Genomic DNA, 27,604 nt, shown 5'->3' with positions numbered 1-27,604 from the left:
AGTGCCTACAGCCAGGCGGCTTTCACATAAGAAATAAATATATATCACAATAATAATCGTTTTAGCATTGCTTAAACCGTAAAGCTACGAAGGATATCGTTATCATTTTGTAAAACTTAAAATTATCCTATTTACTTATGCACGGAGCTCTCACGTTGTCAAATGGTCAGCGCCCTTGCATTTGGTACGAACTGTTCCGTTTTCGTAGGAAAACTCACACATACGTGCGTACCTTATAGTTTGTCTATATGACTTCCCTTAGTACTACGAACAACATCTAAAACGTTATTAACCTAACTGTCGCACAGTCCAGCATGTTACTTCTCCCACGAACACTCCACGGCATTAAAACATGGTATTTTGATTTCTCCATAGTTGCCAATGGTAGCAAGTAAACAGCATCATGAACGCAACCCTACATAAAAGGCGTAATGTCGGGTGACCTGGGAGGCCAGCTGCATCACAAAGAAAGCATTTTTGCCGTCCACTAGCCATTTTACTTTACACTGCACGCTGGGAGAGTTACAGCGTCAATTTTGGCATGTATAGTGATATGGAATGTTATTAATTTTACTTTGGCATTGTAAATGCAAATTATATGGCCAGTTGAAATCTGTTGAATCATTTTTAATTACCCTGTATGTACGTGAGGATGGCAAAACCTAATTGTTCGAACTTGCGGGGAATGAACCACCCTTGTTCGAATGAAAGCAGACACCTTTACTCTAGCGATGGTGAACGAAACTTGTACAGGCTTAATGACGTAGGGCAAGCTGGGGAGGGGTAATAGAATCCCCTTTACCCAATCCATCTGGAAATCAAACACGAAATTAGCCTGCATGACAGTAGTTTGATTAGCTGCAAATTTCCGTTGAAAGCACTAATTGCACCATGCTAACAACATGAGTGCAGGTTATTGACACACTCGCTACTGTTTTTTTTTTGTTTTTTTTTGCGAGGTCTCGCTGTTTCCTTCTCTTACGTCATCCCCATACAGGGTGTTTCACTATGAAATGGCGATATCCACATGAAAAAATGTTGCTAAATCAGTGTCGCACGACAAATGAGGGTTAACATGAACACCAATTGTTATTCGAACCGTTTTATATATATATCCGTGTAGCACGCTCCTCGGGTCGACAACTAACTCGAATTTTGTCGAAGCGCCGTTGGCAGGGGTTGTGGTGGGTGCAAGTGGTAAAAGGGAAGTAGAGTTTAATGACTTGGGTTAATGGTAGTCTGTTTCATATGGGCGGAGTCTTCCTTGGGGATTTCAATTTTCTCCCAGTGCGTGGATGCCTGCGTGTTCGATCTGGTGCGTAGAATGCAGCGTTGCCAAGTAAATTGGGATTCCGGATTGTAAAACACAAACTAAAAGTTTCTTTGTTCTCTTTATTGTTGCCCGCAACAGTTCCTTTCCAACTTCCTGTGGCTGGCCTCCTCAGAAAGGAGGTTTCCCGAGTGACGAAGCTACTAGGCTGGGAATAATGGAAAATTCCGTCGCCGTTTGTTAAGAGCCGTTATTGTGGTTTGCGAGAGGCCCGTGGAGTTTTCACCAAACGGGTTTACGATGTAAGACAGCATGAGTGGAAGCTTAGCTTTCGTTTTTTGGCCTTGTTTTTTTTCTTTTTTTCCGAGACACTTGTTTGGTTGCAGAGTAGGGATTGTGTCGAGAAATGCTCGTCTCGTTATCGGTCTGCCCACAGCGTGTAGAAGTTAAGGCAATCAACTGTTCTCAATAAAGTTTTTGTTTTGGATGCCTCGTTGCGACGCTACGAACCCTCGAACCGTAATCTTATCCTGAATTTGTATGCAACCACTCAGCACAGGTTAGAAATTATCACTAGATGATCGCCTCTTCAATTACTATAAACAGATTATATGACTATCCAAGAAAAATTAGATACCGGCTTGGTATGTCTGAAGAAATTGCGTGGTACTATAATTTAGGTTTGGTTAAATCTTTCAAATATCATATCAAAGTCGGGAACCAGATCGAGAGCCTTGTCTCGATTTTGGTAGACTTATCTCTTGTCGAGACTTGTCTATGTACTATCCCTATATTGATTGATTTTACTTCACTTGTCGGCCTCTTTTCACTAATCGCGAAGATTATGATGAATGTGAAATTGACGGCGGGAAAGTCGCAAAGAACGCCCATGTCCAGTTTGGGATTCGAACCCGGGCCCCTTGGCTTCTTAGCGCGCTGTGCTACAGCCACGGAGGTCGGCATCCTCATTCCAAAGTACATGGCGTTGTTGTAGCACCATGTTCTGATGAGATGTTAAAGCAGGAATCTTTCATTTAGGGATATTTCACACCAAAGCGACACTAAGAGATCCCGGCCTGCGCACGGGTGTTCTTTGTTGTGAGTGTCCCTTCATCAATTTCATCATATCATCACTCATCCTCATCTTCGCGATTAGTCAAAAGTGGAAGAAAAGCGAAGTAAAATAAACCAAATCAATCAATCAAAATGTCGCTTGGGAACGAGCCAATCCTCAGCAACGTTTCACACCGTAGCGGCATGACAGGCCGAAGGAACCTGCGTTCCATTGGTGAAATATTCAAGCGACACGTGTTACTTGTCGCTTCGGTGTGAAACCTCTTACAGTTTGCAATACTTTCTACAGGAATCTGCTCTTTGTAAACTGTAACTCGAGGGATGTAGCCGTTATATTTAGTAAATCAGCAACTGCTACATTGCAGGTCAAATGTATCTCCTGTAGCACACTGATGATCATCATCGAGTGGATGGAAGTGCGAATTCGAATCTCGATATTAAATAAATGGAGCTTATTTTTTCATACATTTAATCATCAATCCCCACCGTCATCCTGAGAGGAGCTAAAAAGTGTCTGAAGTTTATACACAAATATTATTTCAGTATTTTTAGAAATTTGAATGGCACATTACATCTGTTTTCGACACCACTCAGCCAGGTTGGAACCTGTAACGAGCGGTTCAAATAATTACCCAAATATGGCATTATCTTAATGACTCAAGGTTATTCACGCTTTGTGTCAATAACTCGTAAACAAATGGCCTGATATCTTTAGGAGCAGGAAGCGACCGATAACGTAGTCGGTGCAGTGTCCTGGAGGTACGAAACTTGCCGTTACGATAAAAGGTCTGAAAATAATATACACATCTATTTTTGTTAGCAGCTGCTGCTTCCTTGCAGGCTTCGGTACAATAGAACTAATGGATCAGTGTATGGTACTCGCGCAATAAAAATAAATGTTGTTTGCCTTCAACGTAATAAATCAATAATATCAGTTTCACTCAAAATATTATGGAGGAAAAGAAGGGTTGTTAGGGCACGAATTCGTACGCAGATGATTATGTGTTAGTGTGTGTTAAGTGGTTGACTTTCGATGTCGCCATCCAAGTTCGACTTCCGGCCTGGATGTTCTTTATGACTTCCCTTAATCAATTTCGTCATATCATCACTCGTCCTCTAATTTTGCCTGTAATATTATATGGATGTGAAACTTGGTACATTACATTAAAAGAGGAACATAAGTTAGAGAGTATTTGAAAATGAAATCCTTAGAAAAATATGTGGACCTAAAAGGGATGAGGAGACAGGTGAGTGAAGAAGGTTATATAATTTAGAACTGCACAACCTGTATTCCTCTCCGGATATTATTAGAATGATCAAATCAAGAAGACTTAGGTGGGCAGGCCATGTGGCACGAATGGGAAAGGAAAGAAGAGTTTACAGGCTTCTTCTTGGGAAACCTGATGGTAAGAGACCTGTAGGAAGGCCAAGACGAAGATGGAGGGATAACGTTGAGATGGACCTAAAGGAAATCTGTAAGCATGGAAACGATTGGATTGATCTTGCCCAGGATAGGGACAGATGGAAGACTTGTATTGCTGCAGCCATAAACCTTCGGGTTTAAGAAGGCTAGAGTGTTAGTCATCACTCATCCACTTCGCCGAGATTATACAAATGTGGCAGAAAAGCGACGTAAAATAAATTAATTCAATCAATCGACCATTTTGCGTTCAGTTGGGCTAATCGGGACTGGCTCTACAGTTTTGTGAGTTCCGGGATCCGGCAGCAGCATTAGCCACTGCACTATCGTTGAGGCAAACATATGCGTTTATTATACACCTATGTCCCTCGACGAGTTTGCTCAGTAATGTAGGTTTTTTTGTGTTTGAAGTTCAAGCATGTACACGGACATTTATAGTTTGTGAGAGAAATTGTAATCCTAACTCAAGAAATCAATAAAAAATGGCAATTTCTTTGCAATAAAAACTTCCTCGATCCATTGACTTCGAATGAAATTAATACACGTGATAACAATTGTTCTCGCTTTCTACGTTCCCAGCATTGCATACATGGAGGAGATTGAATTTCTCATAGCATGCGTTCATCATCATGCTTTGAGGTCAACTCGGGGCAGGCAGTGTACAGACCGCGCGCACCGTGCACTGCCTGCTAGGCTCGTGCAAGCGAAGGCCTGCTTTTTTGTTTGCCGCAGACGTGGCAACGTCGGAATCGAGTCAGCTGTAGCAGCCCAGCTGGAAGAAGACTCACGTGGAGAGCCGCTGATGTAATGCCAGGGCTGCCAACGTGTGCGCATGCCGAGTCGATATTGGCTGGCACTTCCCCCTCCTTGTCCTTTGTTGTTCGACGAAGGACTTTGTAATAGAGCCTTTAATGCCAGTGGAAACGTTGCTACGCCGACTGTTGGTATGTTGCGATACGTATATTAATCACCTGGTGTGATTAGTTAGGTAAAACTGACACAAGGAGAAGTAGTTCACTCTTTTCGTCTTATGAATGGATTCGCCTTGAAACACTTCGCTTTCGGCAACTGTAAGTACACTTTTGCACCTTTTTATGAGACTTTACCTCTAGGTTTTGTGTTATGCATATTCGTGAAAGGTTAAAATAAGTATAAATCCCCCCTTCCAGTGTGTACGTACATGTTGCGTACCTTGGCTTGTTGTTTACGTAAACATTGGATATTACAGGAAGAACAATCTACGATACTAATTTCAAGGAATAGTGCTGTTTCAGTGAGTCATTTGTCTTGTCGGGTTTTAAATGTGCGAGTTTGTCTTTTTAGGGACTATGCCTCTATGTGTTGATTTCCTTTTGTCTAATTGCTTGGCGGTAGGAATTGTAGCTTTCCTGGCGATGTGATTCGAACAAGTGTTCTCGGGTTACCAGCCAGGTTAAATCGGCGTTAGTTCAGTTTCGAGCGCACACGTTGCTCTCGTCAGGGAATGTAAAAAATAAAGAGACCAGTGTAGGGTTAAAAACACGACTAGACTATGATGGGACGGAGCTTTCGTGAGTCGTCTGTCAGCCCCTGCAACTGTCGCAGGGTATAGGTGTGGGCTTTAAACAATGTCGACTTATAAAGCTGCAACAATCCCATATTAGTCAAAATTCGTCAACGGGTGCCTATTTTTATTATTATTTTCGAGTATCAAGGCACTGTTTCATATATTGTGAGTATTACTTATAGGAAAGGTGCTCGTAACTGCATAGACAAATTGAAAGCAGTTGTCACACCTCACTAATTCCGAACACAGTATAGCCTACTTCTATTCCACTGCCACACGCCTATGGCGGATATCTTGTTTATACAATTGTTGTTTACTGAAATTCCTGGTCTATAAATATTGTCTACGCAAAGATGGCCGTTGGGACTGTTTGGAATAGTGTAAGGTTAAATTATACTGGTAATAAAGTGCAAGAACATAGTTCCTGCGTGCAACAAGTGAGCCTGAGTCGGAAAGAGCCCAGCAAAATAATCCGGAGGGAGATAAAACTGCTCGAAACGAAATGAGTTTAGTGTCGAGAGTTATGACGGGATCACGCAAATGTAAACCAATCCAATGATTAAAGTTTACAACTAAGAAATCCAATAAAAATAGTTGTACATAGAACGAATCGTGCGAAACTTCTAATTAATTTTAAGGCAGATGTGAAACAAATACGTAACGTTAGCTTTCTGCACTCGCTCACATTCGACATAAAATGTTTATGTTCCTAAATTTTGCTTTCGGGTTGGTTTTCGCTTTGAATGGGCATGTCCCAGCATTTGTCGTTCTGTTTGAGATCTGAATTTGCTTTGTACTTCATCAATGACATCAATTCACGAACCAGAACAATGATTTTATAGAGTAAACCTTGTATTACGTCAGAAGCGTCAGGTGAAACCCAGAGTGACGTAAAACATCGGGTCGACAAATTTCCAGAGCTGTTTGCATTGGATGCAACCTAAAGGCTGCAAAAACATAAAAGGTTATGTTTGACGTGCATCCGTTGTCTATTACTTCTCTAACCATAAACGCCAGGTGAAATAATCAGTCTAATAGTTCTATGACGTCAGTACGATCCTTGTCATTGTTTTGACTCTGCCATTCTGAAACTGGAGTGCTGTGAAATACTGCCAAGTTTGTGTAAACTTCCTGCACACATTTGCTTACGCAATTAAGAATGTCTTATAGATTCTTGCATGTAGAACAAAAAATATGAACGCTGACGTTGTATTTGCTGTTACAGGAAACGCTGTGTTGCAAGTAGGAATGCCGCTATTATTTTAAGGCTGGCTGCATGAAGGATTTTTCGATAGAAGTGTAAAGCAGGTGGCTCATTGGGACACTGAGCAAAATCTCCACAATCGGTCGCAGATAGCGGCGATGAATAAAAAAACAGTTTTCTGTCCCACAGGAAAAAGGACTGTGAATTTGCTGTGGTGTATTTTTTCTCTCTCCAACCTTACGTTGTGGAATATGTATGGCAGGCAAAGAAAGCCCACTGCTTCTTGGCACATTTTTCGTGAGTGGAAGCTGCGGACAGAGATTTGCTATTTTTTCATCTCGCTAGGTTATCTTGGTCTTTCTGATGATGCCCCCCCCCTCCCAAGGGAAGCAGTGTGTTTATTTACGGAAAGAACGAATACAGCTTATTGGGAACCTGAAAGTGAACGATTTTATGAGAATATTATCCATAGGTTCAGTGGGATGCACAAGTATTGCTCGCCAAATTGTCCCAAGACTATTTTCATTAATTTTTATCTTACATATTGTGTGTTTTTAAGAAATATATTTTTACATATGCTGTTGCAGAAGTTGTCTGCAGCTTGTTTGGCGTTTTGTTTCAATTCTTGAACCTCTCATTGGGTAAAATAAAGAACATGAACATGATGATGGACAATTTGCTTGGTAATACTTACGTATCCCATTGTACACTCGCCTCATTTAGTAGTCTGAATTCGGGTCGTCTTGCTCAAGGTGCAGTTCGACTCACTAATGTCAATTGCTTTTTAAGTACAATGTTGTGCAATTACCCTTTCTTAGTGAAAACTTTTCGAATTGATTTTACGAAACTCTAAAATGAGTCCATCTATTGTGCTGTATAATTGCTACTAATAAATTCGGTTGACTACTGAACTTTCTTAATTTGTCTTTCTCCGATGGTGTTTTTCTTTCCATGGCTATGCTATAAAAAAAGAACACCAGAGACAGGAAAAATGGTCCAAGTATAGCATTAGATACGAACATGTAAGTTTTAACCTTTATGAAATTTCTGGCACCTCACTGGCTGCATATATACACTCTTTGTGTTTATACGGCTCCAATCCACAACACAATGTTCACTTTTTCGCATAAAGGTGGTATACATGATTAGTATTGGATACGGAATTCGTACTCGTGGTTCGTTCTCCCTTCTGCCGAGTAAACTGAGTCTCACTTGGAAACAAATTCGTGTAATAAATTAGTTGCGTGCTTCCTCTTAGGTGTTTGGTGTGATGCCAGCAGGAGAAGGGTGGTGTGTACACCGCGTACTTTCTATTATTAGTCTATCTGTTGGTCTGCTGGTCACTATGTTTCGCAATACTTTTTTGGCTTCCGTGGCAGTCTTTATTTACACTACTTTCTTCCCTCCTGAAAAGGTAAAATAGGGCAAAAGTCCTCACGTTTGTCAACAAACAGGTGTGAAATTGAATATATTAGTTACTGTGGGCCTGCAGGCTAAAGCAATGGCAGGGATGATACCTGAAGTGTGGATCAATGTTCAGCTCGCCCGTTCGGATAGTATCCAATGCAGGTATGAAACAGCACCCTCCGATATTGCTGTGGTAAATTTGCTGATCAAAGCACTTCAGGAATCTGCTGGCGGCTTGCCCCGGGCCCAGATTCTTGCTGTGTATCCCTCCGCCATGATTTGTCCCATCAAGTGCATAGAAGGTATCATGGAACTATTTCAGATAGTTCACAGCTAATTTATCAAGGCCATTTGCACCTTTAGAACCGTTCCCATCTATGCACCTGTGTTTTATTATTTCTAAGAACAGCTGAGCCAAAAGGTAGAAGTAGTTTATAATTCCCTTCGGCTTTCCTTGAACATGCCGTTGTTCTGTCCATTACGAAGAGAAATGTAGATGACACAGCGAACGCAGTTTCCAGTTTCGTATTGCATGGTCGTGAGGGGGTGGTGAATCGAAGCGGACTGTCCACCCCCCCTCCTCCTGGAAATTAACATAGTTTATTTCAAGGTACAAAAAATCAGATAAGTTTATATTTATTATTAATACAAAATTTTCAGTTAGTATTCAAATTTCCAAACAAATAGTTATGTGCGAGGTCGCACAACATAAAACTTCATGATCAAAATTTTCACCGACCTTCGTGTCGGAGTGGTTGGCACAGCGCGCTAAGACTCCAGGGTTCCGAATCCGGCATGGGTGTTCTTTGTGACTGACCCTTCATCAGTTCATCACTCATCTTCATCTTCGCGATGAGCCAAAGGTAGCAGAAAAGCGAAGCAAAATAAACCATATCAACGAACTTATAAAGCTTTTTCTTGAACGATGTATGTAAAAGTTATCAAAATATTGTAAAATCTACATGTTCGTATACTGTGTGTATGAAATGTAAACAAATAATGAAAAACAGTTGTTACATATTCACTCATCTGGTGATATAATAAATTTGGAATAAAATGGTTTGTTATAAGTAATAGTTACTAAATAATAACAATCATAATCACGATAACAACTATTAAAGTTTTATCAATGACGTACTCTGTATAATAATTTCTGAAAATGCCATCGTAATACTGAATGGCCAGCATGTTAGGGTTCTTGTTTTGTTACATTTTACTTCAATTGGTTGAGAAAGCAAAACAATGAAAACTGAATTGGCAAAATTGCCTTGGGAAATCCAAGACTGGTTTAATGTCTCAGTTTTTATGTGCGAAAGAAATGTGTTGGGGGCATTTGCAAAGAGTAATGGCACCTCGCCTCCAGAAATTATCGCAGAATTATAGACTCCCGACAGTAGTTGCGTGTGGTGCCACTTGGATGGCGCATGCGTGTAAAGGGTGTTTTGGGCTCGGAGAAGGGGGGGGGGGATGGATGTGCACGCGTGTTTGGTCTGGGAGCATGATCCAAATTTGGTCGTATGCACAGAACACGCTAGGCAAGGTGGTGCGAACGAAAGGGGGGAATGAACCGAGATGTACTGTTTTTATAAGCAACATCGGATTCTGGGAGGAGTAGAAAGGGTAGTTGAACAACCGTTTCAGTTGCTGCGGAAAATGGGACCGAAGTGACATGTGCCAATCGCCTGACAGCACAAGGACTCTGAAGGTGGTCTCGTGGGGCGAAGGTCGTTGCTCCTTGTCAGCTGAGGTAATTTTCATGCGCAATATCTATTGCAGCCTGGACTATAGTTGAAGCCCTGGTTCGAACGTCAGTTCGGTATCTTTGACACAGCTCGAGAGGAAGGTTTTACCTGCAGTATTTAGACATCCATCCATTCATTCATGCGACGTTATACTCCCCAAGGTCTCCACATTGTACGTATAAGAAAATAGCACAATACAATAACGCAGCTTAGCAATGATGACCTCACGTTAAGAAATCTCTAACGAAACTGAATTGGCAATATCTCGTTTACTCCACGTGACTTGACAAAAGCTGCTGATCCTTCGGAACTTTCTTTGATGTTAAGTGGCTTTCGAATCAGAACTTCAACTTTAACCACTGTGTGGATACGTAAAATAAAAATCTTCGCAGCGCGCTGACTTTTTCGTTTCGAACATTAGTACACCAACGAAACGTACATTCAGGTTCGTGATATATACGAGGGTAGCTCAATAAATCCCGGGCCTTGCGAAACAAGGACGTGCCGAGAGAGAGGGTTTGGAGATCCTCCCCCGAAATCTTCGACATGAAAAAGAAAGTTGGCCGTCCTTGTTCTTTTTTATGACAATATTTAAATAGCAATGTTCCGAGTTTCTTGCCTGTAGGTAGAATAGAATTATGTAAACCGGTAACTGTATGGTAATCAGTGGCGTGAACAGGTGTATTTTCATTTTTTTCTTCTTTTTAATCCAATATTTTGTCACAGGTTCTTACTTTTCGCGTTTCTTTAGGAATGCTGGGTGAAAGGGGGAGGGGTTATGATCCCCATTGCAACCTCCCACCCCTTGCATGGTACTTAAAAAACACTCCCGCCCAATCAACATCTCTGAAGTGCAAAACAAAAATTTCTCGTCACCATGGTAACGCACCTTCCCGGTTTCAATGGGTCAATGCTTTTTTCTACTCGTTTCCATTCTTCATTGAACAATGATGTTTTTGGCCCAGAGGGAAATTTCTGTCATATGCCATACATATTCCATCACGCTTTTCTCAGGGGTACCTTGCATATGAATCTTGTAAACTGAAGAGTAAACCTTTTAACAGCAACCCCTCGGCCCCTTTCCACCCCGAGAAACTTAAAAAGAATTACTGCACCAGTTGGTAAGCATGTGTGATGTGGATACATATGTTTTTCTCATTCCTCTTCACCATGGTCTGGAGCTGATGAGGACCTTTCGAAAAATAGTCGAGGGGCCTGTCGGATCCCATCCAGTAGATATTCATGCAGAGTTGTTGGTTCCATATTTGAATAATGAAGAACATTTTTTGAATGCTAACCTATCCCTACCTACCTCTGCGACAAGAATTAACTTTATTTTTCTGGGTAAATACTGTCGCTGCGCCTGCCTCCGTGGCGGAGTGTTATCAATCACATCGCGCTACGACGCCAGGGGTCCGGGTTCGAATCCTGGCCTGGGCATTTGTTTTGTGTCTATTTATCAACTTTATCATATCGTCACTCATCCCCAAAAGTGGCAGAAAAGCGTAGTAAAAGATTGAATCATGGAAACTTTCTTGAATGGAACTGCAGTAGTTTGAAGAATCTTATTGAAACAGACTGCATAATGCACCACAGATGGGTGTATTTATCTGTAGAAAAGTGAAGGAGAAAACTGTTTTATGTTCAGCGTGCAATCTCGTAATTGAATGTAACAGGTTTTAGCAAAAGTTGGGCATCTTAGTTCCGACAAACTAAAGTTCTTTCCTACTATGATTGTTCCAACATGGTTGCCTTAACACCCTAACCTTCTGTTAAAGTGTGTCGAATGTTACAGATACTTTGGAAAACGTTACATAAAATTCATTCTCTCGCCATTCATTACTCTTATTACAGGCACCGCACGCATTTCGAGAATTACTTTCACCGTGTGCCAATTGAAAGGAAAGAGAGAAGATTACGTTGCAACACAATAAACATTAGTTACCGAACACAGGTACCCTTGGCAAACAATTTAGTGTCACTTTCAATATGCACGCTTCCTCCGAAATATTGCAGGCCCATGGAGAAATTGATTTTTCTATTAGTGATCTGTGGGTGGAGTGAAAGAACCCATCGAAAAATGTAAGGAATCTATTTTAAGTAAAAAAAAAAATTAACCATGCCATGAAGGCGTATTTAGGGGATGTGGGGGTAGTGCCCCACATATTCTCGATCTCGGCCATTTTGGAGGAAAAAGTCCGATGATTGATCACCCACCCTAAGAATCGAACCCTGGGTGGGTGATCTAAGGTTGGATTTTTAGTAACTGTTAGTTTTTTAAAGTACTCCTTAAAATTAACTGTTCATCTAAGTACATAGTGTGTTTCTTATCTTGATTTCATCAATTTTCATGGTTAATATTCTGTATGTTTTTGTTTCTTGCAGAAATGCACTCCAACGTGGAAAGCGAGGATGCAGAGCCCCATGATGTCTTCGTCGATCTGGGCATCCTTATTGTTGAGGGACGGATACCGGGACTGACTGGCAGGGGCTATGGCGAAGGGCCCCACTGTGCGAGTGTGGGGATTCCAGGCCCAGCTGTTGCACGCCATGAGTGTAACCCAAGGAGCTTCCTGGTAAGGAATTCAGTGCGTGAAGAGACCACGTAGTGTTTCTAACATGTAAAAGATTAGAGACTTGAAGTTCAAACCAAACTATGACTTTGATGTAATTCCTTGTCTTTAATTTGGTTGCATATTTTGAAGGAAGCAAAATACTATCTGTTGTCTACCTTGTTCAAGTCAACTTTACTTTTACTGCACAAGTTGAGTTTCCTGTTTCATGTATTTACCCCACACATGTCTTGGTCTTGGGGAAATGGTACACCTTTATTTCATACAAACTTTTGCATAACTAGTGGAGTTATTGGAAATCTAGACTCCCTAACCGAAAACAGATTCTCCCTGGAAACTTGAAACATTGGTATTTCTTGTTTCATACTCTCTTTTATGTAAATAATTTGTACATAAGAATTGATCACTGTGACCTTGCTGAAAATAAACTTCTAGGTGTGGTAATGCATACATTATATAGTCTGGAAACTTATTTTCCAATTCCCTATAGACCACATATCAGTAAGGGCTGGTGGCCGGGGCTACTAGGTGAAGGATTAGTAGGAAGAAAATGGGGTATTAGAGAAAATTAGATCAATAGTTACACATACTTATCAGAAACCCACTTTCTAATACGTATGTGCAACTATTGATCTAATTTCTCTATTACTCCATTTTCTTCCTACTAGCCCTTCACCTAATTAGGAGCTGCCACACTTTCTCATACAATCAGTGTAATGAAAAGGTAGTATTGTCTTACTCCATCTGTTTGAATGTTCTTTCTTGTGCCTTCCAATAAAAGAATGAAAAATTAGTAATAATAAATATTAATTTGTTGCCTATTTCGTGTTTATTGTATAAATTCTTAATTTTGCTTCCATTCATACATCCACTTTTTGGTAAGCATGGGGCCCCTCAAAGTAGGAGCTGCTGCTTGTGTTGCAGTTGACTTGAATAACATATACAATTTTTCTTCCAACAGTGCAAGAGGGAAGAGAAGTTCCGGAAGCACATGCTGCTGCTGTGGCAGAACAACATTCCTATGTGTATTGAAGTTCTTCTTTGCTCAAATTGCTTGTGTGGAGTTCAGAAAGCTCAGTCTCCAGAAGTGGCCAACATCCCTTCTACTTCTGATGTCCTTTTGGAGCAATGGACTGTTACCATGGTTACCAAAAGGTAAGAAAACATCCTTCCCCCCCACACATTATTCCATTATTTCAGTACAGACAAAGCACAATACACCCTCCTCCCCACCACCATGCATATACATATTTCAGACTGTTAGGCTTATTAAAATTTTATTGATTAGCGCTCATACTTGTGGGTAATAGTTTTAAGTGTATTTGAAGATAATACTATTAAAATGAAAAATGAAAGAAAGATTTTTTTTTTACGTTATTATAATTAGATTCCTTACTGGTAATTCGTCTGCAGACAAATACTTTCTGCCTCCCTGCTGATCACACAGAGGTGTGAGAAGCACGTGAAAAAAAGTGTTTTGTATGAACTGTGGCTTTGACAAAGTCAAAAAATATTGAGATTTGAAAATAACTAGAATGGCAAGATCGATTATCTATCACTGAGACTCGCTACTTACTCCTCAGTGTACGTCACTGTCTGTCACTGAAATGTTCGATCTATGTTTCTACTATTACAGATCTATCTACATTATAGATTTGTCTTTTTCATGCCATAGACTTCTCTTGTAATATACATGAACTCTATAGTGTAACCTTTTTCACGGGAATACAGAAAAATAACTTATAATGCAGAAATTGGAAACGTGACAAACTTGTATAATTGTATTCCCAGGCTCCCAGATACACAGATCAGTGTCCGAGGGCTTTTCCAAGCAGTTCGCTCCCAGTTGCATTTCTCTCAGCTGAGTGCTTGGTGGAGCAGCACTGGAGGGCAGGCGCCTGCTCACGTCAACTACAGGGTCACTGTCCCAGGAGAAGCATTCTCATCTCAGTTCCAAAGGCCCCCTCTGGAGCACAGCTTCCCGGTTGCTGGTGTTGGACGAAACAATGCCATCAAGGTGAGTTTCGCATGGTCTTACCTTTGAATTGTGTTAACTGACTTTTATTGCTTGATTGAAGTGATTCATTTTACTTTGATTTTCTGCCACTTTTGACTAGTAGTGAAGATATGATGAAATTGATGAGGAGACAGTCACAAAAACACAGTAATCAGGCCAGGATTCAAACCTGGCATCCCTAGCATCATAGCACACTGTTTTAACTATTCCACCATGCAGTTTGGCTGAATTACTACTAGCATTGGGAACTTAATATTAGGATAAGGAAATTACATTTGGGCAGTGTCTGTTACCTGAAGCTGGTGTGAAAATACATCGTGATCATAAGATTAGCCTCTATTGTCATTTTATGTGTTATTGTATTTCTTTGTCACTATTTTTTTCTTAATATACTTTCATGTCATAAATCCTGGAAATATTACACTGATCCTGTCACTGCTGTTGCTTTTAGATATAATGTCGTGGGGATAAAACTTTCACATCAATACAACAATGTATATGTTGTATGGAGTAAAAAAAAAACTCTCAAGGTTGTGTGTTTGAATCCGGGCTAGAGCATGGGTATTCTGTTGTACTTTCTTTCTTTCATCCAACCATTATTCATCTTCTTCTCTGCAATTATTCTAAAAATGTAGAAAACTGATACAAAATCACTAGTTACAAAAAAAAAAGAAGCTTGCTGAATTTCAAATGCATCAGTGCAAGCATTTAACAATGCCAGAGTAGTTAACAGTAAAGAAATTTACAGTGGATTAAACTGATTAGTTCCTAATACACTTAGTGTCCATTGTTTGATGGAAGATTAACATGGTTTGAATCCTTCATAGGTTTGTGTGCGATCACTGCCTCGGATGGAGAGTGTTCCTCGAGTACCTTGCAATATTCATCCTGTGGAAAGTGTTGCTGAAGCAGAATTGCCACAAGGTGCCGTAGGACCTAGTACCTCAACAAAAGATGATGGATCTAAGAGATGGAGGTACTAAGTTCATTATAAAAACCAACCAAGAGGGTAGTGAAAATGTTCAATTATTGATAACCAGTTTTCAGTGTCTTAAAGAATATGGATTCCTTTCTTTATCAATTGTTCATTATGGTTGAGTTGAAATAACATTTGGTGTGGTACATTTGGTTTTTATGAAGGTCTGCATTTTCTCTTACTGTTTTTAGTTTATTTTAATTCAGATTAAGATAATGTTTTTAATCTTTCCAAGAACTCTTAACTACAAGATTAGAGGAAATAAACCAAGTATTATATCCTAATTGGTGCAAATATCTACTTGGGCTAATTTTAATCATATACAGCATGAAAGAAATCAAAACTTTTTGTGTGTCAAATTTCTATGCAGAACTGTACTTTACTTGAACAATCTCTTTCCAGTGGTGTGGATGACCTTCGTCGTTCAGTTGTAAAGTGTAGGTTTGGTGGCAGCAGCAATGACGATCAAGAGACTGCAAGCGATCCCCTGTTGGGTGAAAGTCTTTTGGATCCTCCGCAAAGCTTGGATCTCTTCCCTCACCGTTACCAGAGCCCCTCACGGTGTGGTAGCCCCAGCCTTGAAGCTCCAGAATACCTCATGTTCGGAATGCCTCGCCATGCATCTCGGTCTGGTGGCGAAGCAAGATCTCATAGGGATGAAGGTAAGAGAAAGTAACGAACAATAAAGTTTTTTATTCCATGTAACCAGTACCTGCATTAACATTAGCCATTCAGGTTTCCCACATCAGTAAATGTTATATTGGTGCTTTATCAGCATCATTTATATAAATTTCACTCTGGACTGCATTTTGCAGACCATCGAGGTTCTGGCATCTGGACTTGCAGCCAGTATAATCATGTTCGTGATTTCCTTTCATCCATTCATCTTATCACCATTCATCCTCATCTATGTGATTAGCTAAAAGTGGTAAAAAAAAAAACGAAGTCAAATTAATCAATTTATATAAAGTTCATCAATCCTTCAATACTAGTGACTTTGGTGGTCAAACTGGCAAGTGCAGACTCACGAGCTTGTTACCAAAAACTCCTGGTTCGAGTCGCAGTCTGGGTATAGGGTTTCCTTTGTATATCCGCACCCTCCCTTCTTCATGTCATGATAGTCTGAAGAGGTGGAAAAGTGATATAATATAAGGAAAATAAATTTATAGTCGGTGATTTATTCACACAATCCTATAATTTTTCACAGGCCCAATTAGGTGTCATTTTTGCTCTAAATATACCCTTACACCCCCCTTCCCTCTGTTCCCGACAAAGAAATAGAATTACATTCTGGATAAAGCTGATTCCCAGTAGTTTATTTTCGAAATTGCCTAGAATTATAGTGATGCAATATTTCAGCAATTGAGTGCATACTATTTTTCTCATGCTGATAAAAACTTAATCCATGTACCTTATTTTTAGAAAATATGTAGCCTAAATATTGAGTTTCATTTTGTAAGGAAAATCCCACAAAGAGTCATTGTCCCATGAATTAATTAAATGCAGATACGGTTGCTTTAAATATTTTCTCTCCCTTGTTTCACCGTGAATGATCTATTCACTTTCAGGTAAAGGGCTAGCATTTCCAAGCAGAGACAACAGCCCCACAAGCACTGCCCAAAGTCAGCAGCGTTCCAGCCGACGGGGAACGATCAGAAGAAGAGACACGACTGGAGCAGACTCGGAACTGGTTGACGACCGGATGCAGATGCCTTGCACTCAGCCGGGTAAGCACCACTGCTACCAGTGCGATGATCTGCAGGAGGAGGACTTGACCAGCGATTCATCCGGTGGGAAGCCACCGGAGCAGAGATGCATTTCCAGAAGGAAGGAGCCGTGGCGGAGGAACGAGAGTGACAGTGGACTGCCTAGGTCTTCCAGTGATAATGAAGAAAGCAGGAAATCGAAGAAGCTGAATCTGGAGCTCAGCCAGAGAGAGGTGGAAGAGGTCTTGGCTGTGTTGCGGTAAATATCTTGTGTGAATGTTACTTGTGAAAGAACCTCAGTTTTCATGCTCGTGGATTTTCTTTTAGGGGAGAGTCAAATGAAAGCCATAAACGTAAGTCTTGCAACTTTCCTGGCAATTAGTATATTCTTGGGCTATCGACCAGGTGAGTTCTGGAAAGGTTTTCAAGCTTTAGAGAGCTAAAGTCACTTCTAGCACTTCTACCCTGAAGATGAGGGTGACATTAGCATTGCTACCCTGAAGATGAGTGTGACAGTAGCTCTCAAAAACTCAATTCAATATCTCGATCAATGTTTACCACACCAGGAAGTTTACAAATAGAGGAGGAAGTTGGACAATGACCAAAAACAACTTAAGGTTTTCATTTGACTCTCCCATGTATAATTTTATATCATTAAATTCATTATTTCCCTGAAAAAATGTATAAACAAGCTTCCACTATGTAAGACATATTTTTCTGACCCCAAACAACTTATTACAATTCCTTCTATCAGTGTTTTTTTTCCTGGCTTTTGTAATATTGTTCCAGACAATATTATATTATTTCTCTTGTAGTCTACGGTTATTAGAAGCATAAAAACACAGTTTTTCGTTGCAACGTTTCAGGAGAACACACGCTCCCTTCATCAGACCTATATTTTTAGTTTGATTAAAGATACAGTTATAACAATGGTTAAAATTTTATACAAACTGATTCTTTTTGTTAAAAATTTTAACCATTGTTTAACTATCTTTAATCAAACTAAAAATATAGGTCTGATGAAGGGAGCGTGTGTTCTCCTGAAACGTCGCAACGAAAAACTGTGTTTTTATGATTGTAATAACTGTAGACTACAAGAGAGAAAATTCTACAATGCAAGCAATACGTACATACAAGAAAAATTAATATTATATTGATATACTTGTAGACTCCTCTTTTTTCTTTCCTTGTGCTAAAGTTTTTTTTGGGGGGTTGATCATACTGAAAGTATCATTCCAAATTTATCAACAGTACAAGTCGTTGCCTTTTCCAGAGGTTGAGTATCGTTTTGGCAACTCAAAATAACACAAAACACTTTCACAGAGTCTAATATCCATTAAATTGTGCAAACTCACAAATTCGTTTATTATATATTAACACTGGGTGGCAAAATTGGGACTCCATGATTAAATGAAAACTGTTTAAATAAATAATCTGATCATCTCATTTCTAAATGTATTAAGATGCTGTGCTGTACATAAATATATGCAGCATAGAATAGTCAACAATGCACATGGAGTGTCCTCCACTGTGTTTGATACCCAGCGGAGGCACATAGTAGTTCAGATCTCACTTTAAACTGTAGGCCCAGTCCAAATTATCCCATTTGTGGATTAAAAAATAAAAAAACTCCATGCATGTGGAGTGGACTAAGTACTTAATTATTGGGCTGCTCTGTTTATGTCCATCATGAAATGGATTTCAATGTTAAAAATGTTTTTGCAAAACCCCAATGTTTCAGTTTGAAAAATGATAGAACCAAGTAATAATTTGATTTCTTGTAGAATCATTTCCCCCTTCCCCCCTTAAAATAAGCATTGTAGTTGTTTTTCCTGATGCTACTGAACTGAAGTCTGATTCTTATTTACGATTATATTGCAGGCATCGAAACAGTCCAATCGCTAGACATGGTAAAGTGGAATCAGAAGATTATAACCCAAGCTGTGATACATCATGTAATCTCCAACCCAAAGTGCCAGTGTCAAGAGACGTCTACAAAGTAGAAGTGCCATCCAGTGCCAAGCCAAATGTCGGCAGCACAGAAAAAGCAGATCGCTTACTCGAAGCCATCTTAAGAACTAGTGTGAAAAAGGAACCAACCAAATGCAATAAACTCCCAGTCTCAGTATTAGGAATGAAGTTAGAATCGAAGGAGAGGACTAGTGCAAACGTAGACGACAGTGATTGGTCAAGTGAGGATCAGATTCTCGATGGTTGCTTAGTAGAAAAGTCACCAGATGGCATAGATGCCTCCATCTCGGAGCTAACCGATTGCTTGAAGTGTAGTTTGAAAAGATCAAAGCCTCAAGAAACTCGTAGGAACAGTGTAGAAAAGAAAAAATGCAGTATGTATGGAGGAGATGCATGTAGTGAGTTCGTGGAAACAATTGGTGCTCATACCTTAGCTTTAAGTAAACCTGACATTTGTGAAACTTTAGTGAAACCAAGTCTTTCAGCATGTGATGCCTCTACAGTCGCTTTTACCAAAGAAAGAAGTAAAACAAACGTGCCTTCGTCGGTGGATGTGGGACAGCAAGAGCCAAAGGTTGAACTTGCTGCAGCATCCTGCAGTGATGACGTTGAACAACAATGCAAGATTCCGAGGAAGGAGCACACTTTCATCAATCGAGGGCTGAACCGAATAAAACAGATATTCAAAAGGGACCTCAGCCTGTTTGAGAGTGCCGAGGTGAGAATTTCCTTTATTTTTTTAGCATTGTCACAGTAATGTCTCCATATAACGGCAACAAACATTTCGCATGTAGAGGACATGAAAGCGAAAAACTTTTCATGCTTGATGCCTCGTTTTGATGCTACAAGCTCTTGAAACAGTTTAATTCTGATCCTGCATGCATGCAGCACATATTCACTATTGCCACTTGCATTATTCTTGATATCTGGTAACATGCTAGAAAAAGCTGGACAGCTATGTCAGTAGAATAAAGGGTTTAGTTAACCTCTCTGCTGCATACATTTTGTTTAGAAATTGTCCCATTTCTGAGGTGGTTGCTTTTCTTGATTTGCCAAACAGTTTCACCATAGCATAATTACAATTTTGTCACCTTCAAACAGAAAAAAAAGTGTCCGTGGCAACCATGTATCTGTGCTTCATGGCTGCCAACATACAGGGTGGAAAATGTCGTGATCAAAACGTTATCAAGACAATTGACTAGTCTTGATGCTCTCTACATGCTGTGAAAACTTGTTGTGTGATGACACCTTGTATAAATTAAAATATGAATAACTCATCTTTGATGCACAAATAATTTCAATTTAATATTTCACAAGATTTGATTGGGCTTCTTCAAGAATATAGAAAAGAATAAAAGTAAATTACTACCACAAAATCTAGTTTAAACTATAAAAGAGTACATCTCAGTAATGATTTTGCCATTCTTCATAAGTTTCAACTACAGCGTTAACATATTTGTAAGGACACTGTTTGCAAACAGTGTGATGTACAGAATTGTATCTGCTACTCGGAAACAATTGAGATGTCAACTTAACAGGAATGTCCAATTGGGTGAATGTTTTTTTTACTTCACTGCAGGGACATTTTGAAACTTGCATGCAAATATGAATCAATAAGTGGAAAGTTAAAATTTCATAACCTGCTATTCAAGATGCAATATTTTTGCATTTTGCTTAAGTAATATTTATTTTCCACTAGGTCGCCTTAAGTCGCACTGTTCCGTCAGCATTGGAGAAGGCTAAATTCCGCCAGTCTCTGGATTCGGCTGCTTCCATGGTTTTCCATTCAAAAACGGGTCTCCCACTTACCTCAAGCCCCGCTCCTATAAGGCGTGGCACCTGCTTCGACTTTGATAGCTCGTTGAACTCAGTCTCCGCAATTAGAAGGTCAGTGCACCCCTTTCCTTGTTTGTAATGGTTCATTATCTAATGCTAGCAAGAAAGAATACACCTGTAATATTACAGACAATTTTATAAATTTAAAATTACTACTGTATTTCTTCAAATCTAAGGTGCACTTTTTTCTTTCTTTCTTTCAAATCCAAGTATTTATGTATAAATATACCACTGCATTAGTGTAATATGCAATGGAGTATTCGTACAATAATTGATTTTTCTCTTAAGTTTTACTGAAATACCGGTACTGATAAAAATCAACCTTAATGAAATTTTCTTGTTACTGTAAAAACAATGTAAATGTAATACTACTATACAGTATCATTCTAATAAAGTACTAGTATTACTGGTATGTGCATCTGTGCACCTTAAATTGGAAGTAAATTGTTTTTTTTTTTTTCACAAGGCTCAAGCTGAACATTCAATGGCATCTTGAATTCGAAGAAATACGGTATAAATAGTCTTAGAGTTCATTTTTATTTGCTTTTATTCATATAAAAGTTCAATTTATGCATTCTGGTTTTATAAAATGCATTTCTAATGTGCAGTTTCTTTCTCAAACAAAGCCCGTTGGTCATACATTCATTAGGAGATAACTGAATCATTTACTTGTAGTTTCTTCTTGTAAAATGTTTACTACCATTTATTTATTTATTCGAAGTTTTATGTACAGCACTGTAATGGCCATTTTACACTGAAACTGTAGTAGAGTAACAAAAACAAGTCAAGGTGGTAAATATAAACATGACAAGACATAAACAAGGAAAAGAAAATTAGATTCATTGATAGTGACGATCGGAATGTACTTTGCAGGGAGGAAAATGTCAATGTTTGCAGGTAGTTTATTATAGAGCTGGGGCAGCCTTTGGAACAGAGAGCGATGTATAAGAGAGAGCCTAGTGGTAGAGTTGTGGAACAGTTGAGCATTTCAGGTCGATCGAGAGGGCACTCTGAAATTGAATTCTGTAAGTAGAAATTCAGATCTTAATTTTCCATTCATGATATTGTAGAAAATTTTCATGTCAGCCAGATCACGGTGAGTCTGCAGTAACTGGATTATATAGGAATGGAAACAATAGAAACCACCAGTACTTTTTGTTGGTGCTTTAACAGTAAATATTTCACATTGGCTCCTCCCCACAAATGCAGTACAGTACTATGGTTAGTTAATATATTCTTAGCATAGTATTGTAATTTGATAGGATTACATTTATCACTAAATTTTAATTTTAGGCTTAGAGTTTCTTGATTTGAACTGTTGTAGCTTTCTGAATCAGGCAACTGAGTTTCAATGAAATAATTATTTATTGAAGAAACTTCAAAGTTGGTTAGTAGGACTTTGTAATGAACTGCAGAAAGTGTTTTGCATGCACAGAGCAGTGTACAAAACAGAAGTTCAAACTGAAATCACATAACTGCATCTACATCATGTTTCCACTGCACTCACTAGATTTTTTTCTTTTACAATTTAAACACAGTGCATTATTTGAGATCACTGTCTCAGGAGATGAGGAATGTGAAGCAGACACAGAGAGTGAAGAGGGTCGGTCACCACCACCTGTCCAGCTTCCAATCTGTTTGTCGTGGCCTTCATCAGTGACCTCCTCATCCTTGTTAGGCAGCTTTGAAGAATCTGTTCTCAATGGCCGCTTGGAACCAGTGAGTACAGTGCAAGGTTTCACAGCAGAAATCGGAGCCAGTGGGTCCTTCTGTCCAAGACATATGGTGCTTCCAGTGACAGTGTTCTTCTATACAGTTGGAGACAATGACAAAGTGTCCACCCCATATTTGGTAAGTGTTTTTCATGTTTTTCCTCTCTATACCTAGTCATATAATAAATTCTGTTACAAGAAATTGTTGACCCGCACCATGTTCAACAATGAGCCGTGGAGCTTCCAGCAGGACTCAGCACTGGCCCACAAGGCAAAGACCACACAGGAGTGGCTTCAGAGGAATGTGCCTGATTTCATTGCTCCTGCTGATTGGCCCTCCAGCAGCCCCGACCTTAACCCATTGGATTACAGGTTGTGGTCCGTTTTGGAGGGCATGGTCTGGATGAAGAGGCATCCAAATCTTGCGAGTCTCGAGTGTTCTCTTGTGAAGGCAGTGATGGACTTTTCCCTCAAGACCGTGTGTGCTTCAATCGATGACTGGCCTCATGAGACTTCGGGCCTCTTGTGAAGGCCAGAAGTGGCCATTTTGAACAGTGATTGGTGCTCTGTGTTGGCAAGACCTGTACCTTTGTAACATCCAAATATTAATACACTAGCTTGCTCACTGTGCCTGTAGTTCATTATTAACTTTGTAACAGAATTTATAATATGACTAGGTACAAAATATTGTTATTTTATCGGATTTGAGTATGTATTTGTATACTGGCTGATGTTAACGCCAGAATATATTTGTTTAAAATTTCAAATATTCATTTTTCCAGTGTGGCACTTTTTTTAAAGTGTCTTGTGAGTAATTTAGTTGTTGTCATATCTATATAATGTAATACAGGTGTGGATGCCATAGACACATTTTATCAGTGTCACAGTTTCCTTTATTTGTCATGCTGAAACAGAAATTTTACTAGTGGAAGACCATATTGTCTTGTGAGAATCAGACTGATGTAATTCCAATTTACCAAATATACAGGAGGGATTCTTAGAAATATGTCTGCCTCTATATATAAAAAAAATAAATCAGTACATTAGAGATATGTAACTCTACCGCTAAGGAGAAAAGGTAGAGATTTACCAATCTGACTCCAAAAGAGCTTTTCAGGGGAGATACTTTAAACAAAACTGAAAACTTGATTTTTGGAGTTAGAACCTCTGGTTCTCACACAAGCATAACAGACACTACATTAAGCCCAGTTTGAATGCCCAAAGTTTAAGGGGGGGAGGGGGGGTTATGGAACGGGCAGGGTTTTGGCAACATATTATCTGCACAGTCATAAATTCATCAATGTTGTCATTCTTGCAGGATTCCATCACATCAATCAGTGATGGATTGATCACTTCAATCTCGCACAAATGCTGATGATTGTTTTTGATTGACGAAATTGTTGGTGAAAGTATATCGTGCAATGTCTGTTGATGCATGTATGAGTCTTGCAACTCAAAGATTATGAGACAGGAAGTTTTCTCAGATAAATGTCTGGTCACTGTTGGTGTGAACAGAATGCAATTACGTATGCAATGTCCCGCATCTCCACCACGTGTCGTAGTCCTAATGGCTCGCTTGCTCATGTCCTCCCAAAGGACTGTGTTGAGGTACAAACCTGACCAGATGAAATGACATGTTTTCTAGACCCATAACCGTTGTGATTGAGAATGGCAGACACGAGGGAAGATGGAACTTACCCTGTTCGGGCACACAGTCTCTCACCCCCCCCCCCCCTTTCTCTCAAGCGATCTGACCCTTTTCTGATCACTGCCGGCCCTTTTTGTCTCTGCATATTTCGCAATTGCATTACGTTCACCCCGGAAGTGACCGGATATCTACCTGAGAAACTCCTGTCTTATCATCTTTGAGTTGTGAGACTCATACATGCACCGACAGACATTCCACAATATAGTGCCGCAAGTGTAGCCAACTCTTGCAGGAATAATAAGTTTAAACACACTATAGGTACATTTGTAACAATCTGTAACTATTCTGATATTTTAAAACTTATGTGTGTGCGCTAATTAGCACAGCTAATGAAAACTGTAAGACTGCTATAGAACAGTAGTGGAAAGAATAAAATTCCTCCAGCTACTCACCAGAAAAGATTCAGTTGCAAAAGACTAACTGTATCTAGCATCGTATTTTGCACTTTTTGGAATGGGATATTTCACTTTACTGGGATCATGTACTTTTCCACGATGGTACACAAAAAAAAAAGACCCCAGTGTCAGAAACATGACTATTTGATTGTTTGTTACGAAAAGCCACACACAAATAAATGTTTCCATTTTTCCAACAGGGTCACATCAATTTAGGCCACAAGGGATACAATGTACCACGGTCAGGCACCATCCAAGTCACCCTTTTCAATCCTCTGGGCACTGTTGTGAAGATGTTTGTTGTGATGTATGATCTGAATGACATGCCTTCCAATTCTCAGACGTTCCTTCGCCATCGGACTTTCTATATGCCTGCAAGCATGAGTGACCAGCACAAGGATGCTCAAAAGTGGCTTCGGTACCTTATTCATCTCAGGTATAATAATTCTGTTCTTATTAGAGGTGTAAGGAAGATATACTAAGATTGGGGCTGACCTGATACCACTTTGAACCGATACTTGAAAATTGTAATAACACAGCCCTGCATTTTGGGGAAAAAAATCTGATTTCAAATCAATCGGTGATTCTGTAAGTATTTTGAATGCTGATCACAGAAATGACATCCATTTTTTTCCCCATCACGTCAGGATTTTTTACAATTTTACAATCAAAATTCTCATATTCGACATTCCATTATGCATATTAGAGAACTCAATACAATAAACTTCAACAAAGGAAATTTCGGTTTTTTAGAAACCAAAAGCTGATTCTGAAAGTATTTTTCTCCAAGTCATTAAGTTCAATCAACCCACCATATCATAACATAGAGTTTTGGACATTTTGTGAAGGAAAGTTTTATGAGGCACTTCGAAAATGGAAATTACGTAATCAAAGTTTAAAATTTTCATGTTAATGTGTCTTCTGAGGATAGAAGGTGGATTAAATGCTTACTATCCTATGTGATTTATAGTTCAAATTTGGAGGATTTGTATTGTTGAAAAGCAATATTTTACCACCATGTAAACAGACAGTGCCATCTATTGAGGAAATGATGGAATTACACATTTTATTGTGAAAAAAACTAGAAGTGATGAGTAAAAATGGATTTCTTTTTTTGGAATCAGCATGCTGAAAATATTCAGAGGCAACAGTCATCTGCGAGTCATCCAAACCCGTGCAGGGTGGTGTAATCAAAAGTTGTTCAAGTTATTGACCAATGTTAGTGTGTAAGTGTTGTACTCCAATGATATGCATCAATTTACCAAGAATTTTGCATGAAAAAATATTCAAGAATTACATCAACATTAAAATATGTGTTATGTAATCAGAAAATCCACTTTTTAATGCAAAATAAAAGGAAAGTTCAAATTTTGCAAACTTTCCAGGATAATCAGATCTCATGAGTGTCATGTGGCATTTTTACAGACCCTGTTAGAATTAGTTGCTATGAATTGAGCTTACAGAATCACTAACTGTTCACCTATGGCAATTTCAGAAGTTTCATGTAAAGTAAGTAATGTTTCCTATATTAATTTAATTTGAATTTTGCTCTTTAGGGTTGCTTTTCTGCCACTTTTGGCTAATCGCAACAATCCTGAGGCCCAAATTTTGAAGAAAAAAAGAACTATGAGCATTTTCAAAGAGCTATAACTCAAGAGCAAGCCACTAATAAGTGTTTTGAACTACCCTTGCATAGAGGTTTAAAAAAAGGACATTTTTGAAAAAGGTTTAGCATCAATTATTGTTTTTTGGGACTGTTTGGTATGAATTGACCCTCATGAGTTTTGGCAGCCAGGAGTCTTGATGTCATCACTGCATAATCAGAATCAGCAAGAACATCTGGATGTGATCTCCTCAATGTGTCAGTAGAGGCACATAGTGGTAGGCCTATTTAACCTTTGTGCATAAGTGAACTTAAAACATACTCCTCAATCTGATATGCCTTGAAATCTCCACATGTTTCAAGTTTGCAATGTACCTAGTCGGAAAATTTCAGGTGCCTTTTCTAAATTATTGTAGCATGATTTGTAAGCAATTCATAAATTGAAAAAGAAACTGAAAATATTAAAATGAAGCTCCTTTGGTTCTAAGCATTCAAATTGGAAACAGTTCAAGCTGTTATTATCATGCTTACAGACAGGACTTACTTTTTATCCAAAATTGGAAGGGAAAAGTGGCATAACTAAAGTCATGCTTAATTGAAAGAACTACCAGCATAACCACTGTCTTAATTTGTACTAACAACACTTTATGTTCCTATTTTAACTTTTTGTGTATTTTGGAGTGAACATATTCTACACATAATCATCAGGTAAACAAAAAATCGGGGAATTAAAATACTGATTTGGAATTTAGTCTATTGAAATATTTAACTATACAATAGTTAATGTGTTTTGGTAAATTTTATATTTTGACAATTCAAACTTATTTTCTTTCATGCAGATTTGCAAGCTCAAAATCTGGACGCATCTACCTCCATACAGACATCCGTATAATAATATTTAGGAAGTCTGACCTTGACACGGCAACTGCTCACAGCATTGAGAAGGCATACGAGCTGAGGTCCTTCACTCATGGCCCCACAAATCCAAAATTTTCACCTCGCAAGTGACCATGCCAGGAAGAGACAGAAAACTGATTGAAATCTTAGGTCTAAGCTTTTTGCCATATTGTCATTGAAGTGAGCAGTGTTATGTACCAAGTACGTTGCTTGTCCTGGGTTTTGCTTCGTAAAGAGAGTTTCAATGGAAAGTTCATTGCACAAAAATAATTATGCTTCCAAGCATTAAAAAATAGAAAATGAAGGGTATTAAATGCCAGTACGTGGGACCATGATTTTGTCAAAAGCATGGGGTGGATTTGACCTTGAAGGTCAAAAAGTACAAGTCCAGTTTGTGATAATTGTTTATGCTGTTGTACATTGTTCTTGCATGCGTTACCTTTTTGTGATAAGTAATTTTCTAATGGAATATTGCTTGGGTAAATATTACTTTTATGCTTCCATGCTTCATACTAAATTCATTTTTGTTGTGAATATTGTGTATATT

General features: G+C 39.1%; 1 protein-coding gene across 4 annotated transcripts in view; it reads left to right on the top strand.

The window, feature by feature from the left end:
- Positions 1–27,357, top strand: part of atos (atos homolog atossa) — a 99,414-nt gene extending 72,057 nt beyond the window's left edge. For 3 of the 4 annotated variants that reach the window (XM_083136389.1, XM_083136397.1, XM_083136404.1), the window contains 11 exons: positions 12,049–12,239; positions 13,198–13,391; positions 14,028–14,253; positions 15,081–15,229; positions 15,632–15,891; positions 16,798–17,194; positions 18,817–19,624; positions 20,606–20,793; positions 22,281–22,593; positions 24,758–24,993; positions 27,000–27,357. In XM_083136389.1, coding sequence (XP_082992515.1) covers positions 12,051–12,239; positions 13,198–13,391; positions 14,028–14,253; positions 15,081–15,229; positions 15,632–15,891; positions 16,798–17,194; positions 18,817–19,624; positions 20,606–20,793; positions 22,281–22,593; positions 24,758–24,993; positions 27,000–27,168 — 3,129 coding nt within the window. In that variant the 5' untranslated portion in view covers positions 12,049–12,050 and the 3' untranslated portion in view covers positions 27,169–27,357. Of the gene's footprint in view, positions 1–4,664; positions 4,835–12,048; positions 12,240–13,197; positions 13,392–14,027; positions 14,254–15,080; positions 15,230–15,631; positions 15,892–16,797; positions 17,195–18,816; positions 19,625–20,605; positions 20,794–22,280; positions 22,594–24,757; positions 24,994–26,999 lie in introns of those variants that run through there. The other variant, XM_083136408.1, reaches the window with a different exon arrangement.
- Positions 27,358–27,604: the final 247 nt, after the last annotated feature.

Source organism: Lepisma saccharinum, chromosome 1, assembly GCF_977018435.1.
Source record: "Lepisma saccharinum chromosome 1, izLepSacc3.1, whole genome shotgun sequence".
NCBI lineage: Eukaryota > Metazoa > Arthropoda > Insecta > Zygentoma > Lepismatidae > Lepisma > Lepisma saccharinum.
The sequence above is the reverse complement of the archived record's forward strand: the minus strand, read 5'-3'. Positions and strand labels throughout refer to the sequence as shown.